Source organism: Pezoporus occidentalis, unplaced genomic scaffold, assembly GCF_034315485.1.
Source record: "Pezoporus occidentalis ecotype Australia unplaced genomic scaffold, CSIRO_AGI_Poc_V1 ctg57, whole genome shotgun sequence".
NCBI lineage: Eukaryota > Metazoa > Chordata > Aves > Psittaciformes > Psittacidae > Pezoporus > Pezoporus occidentalis.
Genome location: NW_026915910.1, coordinates 1,546,364 through 1,556,851, shown reverse-complemented (window position 1 = coordinate 1,556,851; position 10,488 = coordinate 1,546,364). Strand labels below are relative to the sequence as shown.

The following is a 10,488-nucleotide window of genomic DNA, read 5'->3' as shown; positions in this document are numbered from 1 at the left end:
GCTGTGTCCCTGAAGCGCCGCCCTAAGACCCCCCCTAACACCGACCCCAGGGCCTAGGGCACCATCAGGCCGTACCCACGCGGGGCCGGGGTCGGGGCCGGGGCCGGGGGCGGGGCCGGGGCAGCACGCAGCTCACGTGGCTCCCACACACCCGTGCGTGTCGGGCTGCTGTTCCGGCGCAGGGCACGCTGGGATAGCATCCGGGTCCCCCGCTGAGGTGAGGGGTGTGCGTCTGCCGAGGCTCCGTGCCCTGCCGGTGTTTCTCTCCCAGGCGGCAGCCCCCTCTCTCTCCGACCGGCGCCATGGCGATGCAAGCGGCCAAGCGAGCCAACGTGAGTGCTCTCCCCCCTCCCGCTCCCTAGCCCGCCGCAGTCTTCCGTGGTGGTGAGAAGTGCCCCGGCCCGGAGGCTGAGGGCAGGCCTTCCCGCCTGGCCTGAGCTCCTTTCCAAGTCTCCGGCTAAGGGAGCCCGTTCCTCTCCGGACGGGCCTCTTGTTTGACAAACACGTCAAGTTTGTAGCTCTGAAGGGTTAAAAGTGGACCTAGGGAGCACACAGACTGTCTTGCTGATGGTAGCCCAAAGATCTAGCTCGTAGGCAGCAGCTTTTAAGGTTTGAAGTGAGCACACTAGCTCTAACACACCGTATGTTGTTTTTGCATCAGATTCGGCTGCCTCCAGAAGTCAATCGGATACTGTATATTAGGAACCTGCCATATAAAATCACAGCAGAAGAAATGTACGATATTTTTGGGAAATATGGGCCTATTCGACAAATCAGAGTGTAAGTATTTTAGTTCTTTGTGAAAAGTTAAGGATTTTAATCAGCTTTAATAACAGTATTCTTATTGCAGTAGATAGCAACTGGATTTTGTAGCTGAAAAAGTTAAATGCACTTTAGCAGTATCCATATGTGCCAAAGGTGGGTGTGATGATATTTCTCTTATGTGTGAATTCCTTAGAAAATAATATTGCTGGTAGGTAAGGTGAAAAAGCGTAATTCTGATGTGGGCTTAGGTGTGCTGGTAAAAATATGGGAAGCTCTCCTAAGCAAATCTTAAATAACCTTTTATCTTAACTACAGATAAAAATGAGAAAGGCAAAATTTGAAAACAGCCGGTTTTGATATTTAGTGAGTATTAGATACTTGACTGGTGCGAAAATAGAGATATTACTGTAGCTGCTGGACCTGTTGACCAGAAACAGTGCCCTGTGCTTCAGATGCAGTTTGTCCCTGAGCCACACAGCTGTGGATGATGGCAGTCTGACTGAAATTCTGTTCTAAAATGCATTGAGGTTATACAGCAGATTGAGGTTTTTCTCTTAGTTACTTCAGACATTAAAGACTTGCATTCTGATGTTCCTTGTTACCCTGAGTACTGTCTGAATGCTGCAGATTAAACCATAATTTCATCTGGTTAGTATTATGTTCCACCAAGGTTCTAGGGAAGAGTTGGCTGAAGCTGGAATTCAGGAAGCACTTTTGGGAACCGTAGAAATGCTGGTTAGAGTACTGACACTCACACAAAAGGATTGTTTTTTTTTCCTATTAAGACAAGTATTTAGGAAGAAAGGAGGAGGAAATTAAACTTGGTGTTCAGTACTTAAAAGAAAACATTGTAAGTCGCATTTCAGTAGGTGTACAAATAGAAAGGAAATGTAGTTTATATTTGGCATAGGTTGTTGGTTTTTTTTTTGGTTTGTTTTTTTTTTTTTTTGTACTGATGGCAAAATAACCTGCAGCATTTCTGTTGTTGATGAGGTTAAAGTGGAACGTATCTTTGTTATTCATTTATATCGCTCTCCAATTCCCCATGCTCTGGGACTGGGGAGGGTGATTAATCCACAATGAACTGAATTGTTTTGACTGTGCAGGATGTAAATATGTAAACAGTTAAACAGACCAAACTTAAGTACCCCAAATAGTGTACCCAGTTAAGTACCCACTATGGCTCATTTTGAAGCCATAGTGTGGTTGTTCACTGTATAGAATAAAGTGAGTTTTACATCTAGAATTGCCTCAATAAACAAGAATGGGGGGATCAATCATACTGCTGGTGCTGTGTTGGGAAGGTGGAGCTACTGAGATCCTTCTCATGCAGGGAAATGCAACAGAAGTGACTGCAGAAGTGGCCAAAGTAAACCTACTGCTTGGCCAGATAGGTGGAATTCTTTGCTAATAAGCATAAAGGAGAACAAATACTAAAGGGTTCCTGAAAATTAGGTTAGAACAGCATGACAGTGGGACATAAAGAATTAAGATGTACTGGGGGAACTTTCCATCAGTGATGCACTGGTGTATATGTCCAAAGGCTTGTTCAGAACTCCTGGCTCATATTTTCCACAGAAACATCCATAACATGGAAGTCCTGTTGTAGTCACTTGTGTGCTTAGTGTGGTTTTTATCCCATTCTCCTCTTTGCACTTGTATATATTCTGGTATGGATATGTGCGGTATCGTTTATCCTCAGGAGTTCTCTTCTGAGAAGCAAGCACCTTGGAGACAGATCTGGTTATTAGGTTTGCTGTAGCTATCTTTTTAGCTGAGGTCTTTTGGATCTGTAAACTCTGCAGTCTCTCTGCGCTGGTTAGGCTTATGTGCTTAGACGTGTCTCCGGTCCCTCAGGCAAAGGAAATTGGATTGATGGCCTGATAGGCAATGGTTGTGCACCTGACCTGGTCTTGCACCAGCAAGGCTGTTTTGACTGTTTTAAATTGACTTTGTGATATGCCCAGAGCCGTATTCCATCCTGGGGAGGCATCTGATCCAGACAGCCATTAACTGACAGCCCAGCCTTGTAATATTAAATAAACTAAGCTAATGGCTGTAATGAAAACTTAAAGTATTTCCAGAAGTATGACAACCCTGACAGCAACAGCTTCTGATGGCTGTTGTGGAGAGGTGAATTTCCCTTAAGGAGCATAATGCAGCACATGCTTCTCTTTCATTATCCTGTCTCTGACTCTGGACTGTAAGTGGAGATTGGTGTGGAAAGCGGGAATGTATTTTAACATCTTGAGAGGACAAGGGGTAATGGCTTTAAACTGAAAGAGGAGAGATTTAGATTAGATATTAGAAAGAAATTCTTCCCTGTGAGGCTGGTGAGATGCTGGCACAGGTTGCCCAGAGAAGTTGTGGCTGTCCCATCCCTGGCAGTGCTCAAGACCAGGTTGGGTGGGGCTTGGAGCAACCTGCAATAGTGGGAGGTGTCCCTGCCTATGGCAGGGTATTGGAACTAGGTGATACTGAAGGTCTCTTCCAACCCAAACCATTCTGTGATAATAATAAGAAATTTTTTTCTCATGAAGTTGCATTAGTTAATTTAATCTCAGTTGGTGCTGAAGACCAGTAGAACTATTTCTTGTTATTTTTGTTAAACATTAAAATTCATCTTGCCTTGCAGTGGAAACACTCCTGAAACTAGAGGAACGGCCTATGTGGTCTATGAAGACATCTTCGACGCCAAAAATGCTTGTGATCACCTATCAGGATTCAATGTGTGCAACAGATACCTTGTTGTTCTGTACTATAATGCAAACAGGGTATGTACACTTGGGGGTTTTTAAGTTACCTCTGAGCAGAGCTAGGACAAAAAGAAATGCAGTTTGAAAAGAGAGGTGCTTGGATAATTTTAAGAAATGAATCCAAACTGGCAGTGGGAATTGATTGGATAAATTGACAGGATTTCATCTTTATTTGGTGATCTGTGTGGAAAAAAAGGTGTTAAAAAACATGTTTCTGGAGACTGGGGAAGAGGAAGCAGGGGCTTACAGCTGCACATTTGCCGCAGGATGTGAGATCTTGTGTGCAGGTAAAAAGATGTTCTGCCTGTGACTTGGTGTGCAGGCATTCTCTGGGGCCAAGGATTAAATACTGCTGTTGGAGTAATTCTTAGTGATGTTGGTTGCAGTTACTAGGAAATAACATGCAGAAGATGAGTTTTTATTTATTATTTCTCACATCTTTTCTCTTCCTAATTCCAGGCATTCCAAAAGATGGACACAAAGAAGAAAGAGGAACAGCTTAAACTTCTCAAGGAAAAATATGGAATTAATACAGACCCACCAAAATAAACTGCTCTTTTTGGTAAACTGTTAAGACCTGCCATTGAATTCTTGACCTAGACACAGGAATTCTCAATTAAGTATAATTTTTTCCTTTAAATTTTATAAGCTGTAATTTGAATCTTTAGATCTTCACATTAGAAGTCAATAAATGTAAAACACTGGAAGATCTGCTTTAAGATTAAATTCCCATAAATAGAGCCGGCTTCTCTGTGTTGTCAGTAACAGTGCAGCGTAACCCCAGTCCTGTTTCTAGCAGTACCTTTTAAGATGGGGCTAAGATGCTTGAGCATTTCGCACCTCCTGAAGTTCCACCCAGCCTCCAGGTGGCAGCAGTTAATCCAGAGCTGAAGGGGCTCTGCCTAAGCTGGCTGTAGGCAGGTAAATTTTATTTGCTACTTTCTGAAAACAGAGCATTTCAGTTGGTCTCCCTGTTACAGCGATTTTTGTGTGCTTTTTAAAGAAGAATGGAGTATGGTTTGATACTTCACACCTGTATATTTTACCCAAATTGTTGTGCCTTTCTCCCTCTAGGAGTGTTTGAACGAACCTCACTTCCTTATGTGATCATTAGGTGGCTGCTTACTAGAAACAAAGCAAGCCCAAGTCCATGCTTGTAAGTTTCTTTTACAAACTATGGAAAATCATTTGCCTTTTAAAAGAATCCAACTGTTCAGGTGACTTCAGTCAGATCATTCCCAGTGACTGAGACAAAGCTGATAAGCTGCAGTAAAATTACCTTCCTCTAATAGTGCATCACTGCAGGGTGATACAGGAAAGTTATCACATGTACCATGTTAGGAGTGGCAGGAATAAACCTGATGCCTTTTAATGTTAAGTAGAAAACACCTGACCAAAACAAGGCAGTAGGTGAAGGTGGTAATTTTCAATACCTGTAGTGCAATTGTTTTCTAATTGGTGTTTTTGAACTGTAATATATTTCATGTACAGAAATTCTTAGATGTAGCATCTAGTGGAAGATAAACAGATGTAAATTTTTTGGCTTGTTTTCTTTAGCACTCGCGTCCTATGAATAAAAATTAGTGTGCTACATGGGTTATGCATAACTCTGTATTTTGGAAGTGGAAAAGAATCACCTCTACCCCTGTTCTGAACCCGCTGGGAGTTGTGTGAATGTTGGTAGTATCCTGCCTCAGGAGAATTTATCTGCTTGGATGTGATATTTAACTCCCTGAGCAGACAACTTCCAGCCAGTGCAGAAGATGGGCAGATGCAAACATACTTTGTCTGAGGATTTGGAATTTAAGTTAGGGTGGGTTTTTTTTTCAGTGCATTGGACTGTCATGAAGGAATATTTCTATTTTCTTGGATTTTTTTGTTCATAATTGTCACTTAAAGAACCATGCTGGTTTTGGGTCCACTGAGTAAAAAAATAAATACTGCCTACCTTGTGGTTTTCTGTTTTTCCAGCAAGACTTGCTTTTATGCTATGCTACTTCTGCATGTAAGCTTTCCTTTCAGAAAGCAAGTCATGTGTTGCCTGAATGCTCATGGTTCAGGTAAGACTTTGTAGAGCATCTGTTGCCATACGTGAGCACATGTGTTCAGCATGTGAGTGATGGGGAGGGACACCCAGCTCTGGGTACCATGTCTGACACTCACGTGGAGGAAGTCCCATGCGGCTGCTGTGTGCTGCACAGATCCTTTGTTCTTCCTCATCTGGTGAGGAGAAGCGTGAAGGGTGGCAGTGATGCTCTGAGCTGGCTCTTTCACCCCTGAGCGCCTGTGAGGAGGTAGCTGAAATGGCTGGGGTGTAATTTTAGCTTTGAGTGGGTGCTCAAAATCCCACCTGGTGTCTGGCCAATGAGTCTGCCTTAATCTCTGTTGCAGACCAGTTTTTGGGGTGCAAGCGAGAATTACATCCAGTGTCTCTTGTAAAAAGTCTTGTACTCATTTTGTGGCTCTTCATACCCATGTACTTCCCTAAAAGCTATGCTGCTTCCTGCAGAGAGCTGTCCCTGCAGTCAGGAACCAGGTGATGAGAGACTTGGAGCCTGTGAGTGGCTGTGGTCATCTCTGAAGCACTGAAAAGTCATGACCTGACCTGTGCTGCTCCTCTGGTTGGGTGCATCTGTGTCACAGGTACATTAAATGTGAAGCAGCTGTGATCTGCTGTTGTTCTTAGGTGAGCTGTTACTGTAACAAGTGCCAGCTTGATTTTGGGGGCTTGTCTGTAGGATTATACAAACCTAAATTTCAAAAGCAAAACCCAGCTTGCCTTAAAAACATTTAAATGAATGAAGTCCTATTGATTCTGTGTCAGCATCCGTAGCTTTTAAATTTTAGAAATGGCCTCCACTGTGTATGTGTGTATATATGTATCAATGTATATGTGCCATATATATGCACACATGTGCCAAATAAGGGCCATTCACACAAGTTGGTGGGCATTTAGAAGGCCCCTTGCTGTAGCAGAAACTGGAGGTGCTTGTTAGCATGCTGGATTTATGCTTCAAATAAGAATAAATACTGATAATAAACCACTAAAGTGCTGGTAATGGTGCCACAGGCTTCTGGCCTTGTTTAAAATCATGCAAATACCGCATTGCTTCTGTCAATAGCAGAGAGTGCGGTACTTGCACCGCAGTGGCTATTTAGATGAGGATTTGATGCTGTTTGAAAAACATATATAAAAAGCAATTCTTTAGGGTAATAAGATTAATAAAAATGCCTTCAATGAATCCTCAAGATCAGCAGCTTTTTGATTTCTCTGAGAGCTCAGCTGCTGCCTTTCATTAAATATTCCATTTCATACTTTTTCTTCTAGTGCCTGTTCAGGGCTTTCAGTGTCCCTGCACATGTAAAATGAAATAATAATTTGTACCTGCAAGACAGAGGGAATGGAAATCGAATGCCTGGAGGATTGTTTTGATGAGGTCTGCTCAAGATTTTGTTTGAAATGTAATATCAAAGGACAGGGAAATGAGATCAGTTATGAATGGCAGAGGGGGCAGCAAATAAGGCAGATGTTACCAGCCTTGTACTCTGCATCTGTGCTGGTTTTTGTGTGTGCTCACTTCCCATTTAATTTTTCAGGAAGTAGGGCATGAAATTAAGCCTGGAAGGTCATTTTTTTCCATCGATGCTGTTTAGAAATTAGTAACAAGAGCGTATCTGATTACACAGGCAATGACAGTAAATTTCTTCCAATCCATTATACAGTGGTAATAATTACATGTAGTGTGTTGATCGATGATACAATTAAATAAATTAAAGCATTTGCAGTCAAAGAAAGAGCTGGAGATTACATTTCCTTGAAGACTTAATTTCCCAAAGTATCACAAAGCACAATTAGTTTTCCTTTCAGATTTTTTTTTTTTTTTTAATGAAATTGGCATGAAAAATGTAATACCCTCTGCTTTTGACAATTGCCTCTGCAGAGAAAGGGTGAGGAGGGGGAGCACTTCATCAGCCAGCTGTAATAAGGATTTTACAAATTCTGTAATGGCTGGGTAGAGCTTTTGAGGGCACAAGGGGAGTGCATAGCAGTGCTGCAGAGGGAGACAGGGAGGCTAAATATGACCAGGAATATGTTTTTTACTGACAGAGGGGCAGAGCAATGCCCTTCTGCTCATTTTAGGTGTGGCAGAAGCTTGCTGGCTGCAGGACCAAGAGATGATGGAGGGAACACATGGCCATTCCAGGTATGCTGAGCCAATCTTCTGCATCGCTGCTCACTGTCAAGGTGTTCAGGAAAGGTCCCAGGTCAGATACTTGATGTTTTCTTTTTTTTTTTTTAAAGGGCAACTAACTTAAACTGGGCCATCAGTAGGCGCAGTTTTAGAGCAGTGTGCTGGATTGACCTGTGTTTGGCAGATGTGACAGAGATGTGTTAACATTCAACCAAGACCTCTGTAGGAGCTCATACCCGCAACTAGTGCGACAGCCTGTGATCTGCAACCCAGTGCTGGTATGGACAGTGCAACAGTGGCTGGGGCAGTGGCAAATGAATTTGGAAGAGCTAGTGGGCATCAAGTCTTGACAGGGCTGATTCCCTATATATATATATATAACATATATATTAACAGGAAATTAGCCTGTCCTACAAAGAAGAGCTATTGGTGAAATCAGAATGGTAGAATGGTTTTGGTTGAAAGAGGCCTTAACAATCATCTAGTTCCAACCCCCTGCCATGGGCAGGGACACCTTCCACTACAGCAACTTGCTTCGAGCCCTGTACAACCTGGCCTTGAAAACTGCTAGGGATGGGGCAGCCACAGCTGTTCTGGCAACCTGTGCCAGTGCCTCACCACCCTCACAGGGAAGAATTTCTTCCTTATAGCTAATTGAAATCTCCCCTCTTTCAGCTTAAAGCCATTCCCCCTTGTCCTATCCCTCCATGTCCTTGCAAAAAGTCCCTCTCCAGATTTCTTTTAGGCCCTCTTTAGATACTTGAAGCTGCTCTAAAGTTTCCCCAGAGCCTTATCCAGGATGAACAAGCTCAGCTCTCTCAGCCTCTCTTCACAGGAGGGCATAGGTAAGGCCCCTGGTCATCTTTGCAGCCTCCCCTGGACTCAGCCCAAAAGCTCCACATCCCTCTTATGCTGGGGCACCAGAGCTGGATGCAGCACTGCAGGTGGGGTCTCGTGAGAGTGGAGTAGGAGGGGAGAATGACCTCCCTTGACCTGCTGCCACACTCCCTTTGATGCAGCTCAGAATATGATTGGCTTTCTGGGCTGTGAGCACACATTGTTGGCTCACATTGAGCTTTTTATCAGCCAGCGCTCCCAAGTCCTTCTCCTTGGGACTGCTCTCAGTTCGGTTTCCACCCAGGGTTGGTTGCTCCAGGCCAGCTGTAGGACCATGCACTTGGCCTTGTTGAACTTCATGGGGTTTGCACTGGCCCATCTCTCAAGCCTGTCCAGGTCCCTCTGGATGGTGTCCCTGCACCAACAGTGGATGTCTTTGAGAAGTATCATCTTCTGTCTCTTCAGCAGCCAAATTTTGGCAGAGGTTAGGGGCCATGAGGAGGGCAGGGTAGATGGAGCCAGGAAACCTCTGTCCCAGCAGCCCTTACTTGCATGTTGCTGGTACCTCTGGTCCCACAGAGATCCTCCACTGTGCCACCTGTAACAGGAGCAGCACACGGAAGTGTGTGTGTTTCATACAAGAAAAGAAAGAATTAACAAAAAATGGGTTGATGGTTGTTAGAAGAACTTCTTATACACCAAAAAGAATTCCAGTGGCAGGAGGATAAAAACAGGAAATAGAAACTGTAAAGTATCAAGGTTTTATTGTTCTCTATATATACTTTTAAATGAGACAGTATTTTTAAAACAGCAGCAAGCAGAAACATACAAGTTGAGAAAAGTGGCAGCGCAGGTAACTCTGTTTGGCTAATGCCCGTTCATGTACAAGGTGTACACTGGATTGTTCTTTGAGCACCTTTTGTGTTTTGTTTTCTTCTTGGTTTAAGTGTACAGTAAGGCAGTGGTTTTTCAATAAGGAATATATATATATTTATATTTATATATATTTTCAACCATCACTGTGAATTCCTCTTACATGCAAATTAAATAAAATGTACAACTTGAAAATGTTACAACAGTAGACATTTTTCCCAAAAGCAAAGCTTCTAATAAAAGGCAAATACGGACACCACGAAGTTAAAAAAAGAGAAGGAAGGCGTAAGAAACCGAACAGCAGGCGCTAGTGACAGGACAGCTTCAGCAGGGCAGACTGGGATTCCAGTGAAGGTTTCTCCCGCTGCTGGCAAGGTGAGAAAGGATGGATGGGTATTAACAGATGTATCCAGCCAACTCCCTTGAGAAGATTCACTCCAACCTGAGTAGCTCCACATCGAAGAGGAGCGTGGCATTGGGAGGGATGACCCCAGGGTGGCCTGTGGCTCCATAGGCCATCTCAGGTGTGCAGGTCAACTTTGCTCTTTGTCCTAAGCTCATCTGGGTTTTGGATGTTGAAGAAAGGAAAACAGAACAAAAAAACCAAACAGTATTAGGAGGAAAACAAAGAACAAATCACAGTGTGTCAGACTGACAGAACTGAGGAGAGTCAGGACCACTGGATTCATGGAATCATTTAGGTTGGAAAAGGCCTTTAAGATCATAGAGTTCAACCATGGCTCAGCTTCAGGCTGCCACACCCAGCTCAGACATACGTCTTCTGACTCCCCTGGCTTCTCACAGCAGTTATTTAAATTGCCAGAGCCAGCCTGGGAGCCCACCCTACCTACGCTGGACTGTAGGTGTGAATTCCTTCTATGGAGTGCAGTGTACATGTAACACCATCAGCAGTGGATGTCTTTGAGAAGTATCGCTTTCCATCTCTTCAGGAGTCAAATTTTGTCAGAGGTGAGGGGCCATGAGCAGGGCAGGGTAGATGGAGCTAGTAACAGACAGGAGAGATTAGTGCCAAAATGCACTTTGGTTCAGCTTTTGAAAAGCAT

General features: G+C 43.7%; 2 protein-coding genes across 2 annotated transcripts in view; one reads left to right on the top strand and one right to left on the bottom strand.

Moving 5' to 3' along the window:
• The first annotated feature begins 172 nt into the window (after nt 1–172).
• SF3B6 (splicing factor 3b subunit 6) lies at nt 173–5,469 on the top strand. The gene is made up of 4 exons (XM_062638434.1): nt 173–332; nt 662–780; nt 3,401–3,539; nt 3,981–5,469. Exons 1-4 carry the CDS (start codon nt 303–305, stop codon nt 4,068–4,070), a joined length of 378 nt encoding a protein of 125 aa, XP_062494418.1. The 5' UTR covers nt 173–302; the 3' UTR covers nt 4,071–5,469.
• Nucleotides 5,470–9,298: 3,829 nt separating this feature from the next.
• FKBP1B (FKBP prolyl isomerase 1B) overlaps nt 9,299–10,488 on the bottom strand; it is a 46,249-nt gene continuing 45,059 nt past the window's right edge. The window contains exon 4 of the mRNA XM_062638436.1: nt 9,299–9,985. Coding sequence (XP_062494420.1) covers nt 9,857–9,985 — 129 coding nt within the window. The 3' untranslated portion in view covers nt 9,299–9,856. The remainder of the gene's footprint in view (nt 9,986–10,488) is intronic.

Coding starts and splice junctions, on each gene's coding strand:
- SF3B6 (XM_062638434.1), top strand. CDS start 303: ATGGCGATGCAAGCGGCCAAGCGAGCCAAC. Junction 781..3,400: donor CCTATTCGACAAATCAGAGT/GTAAGTATTTTA, acceptor CTTGCCTTGCAG/TGGAAACACTCCTGAAACTA. Junction 3,540..3,980: donor TGTACTATAATGCAAACAGG/GTATGTACACTT, acceptor TCCTAATTCCAG/GCATTCCAAAAGATGGACAC.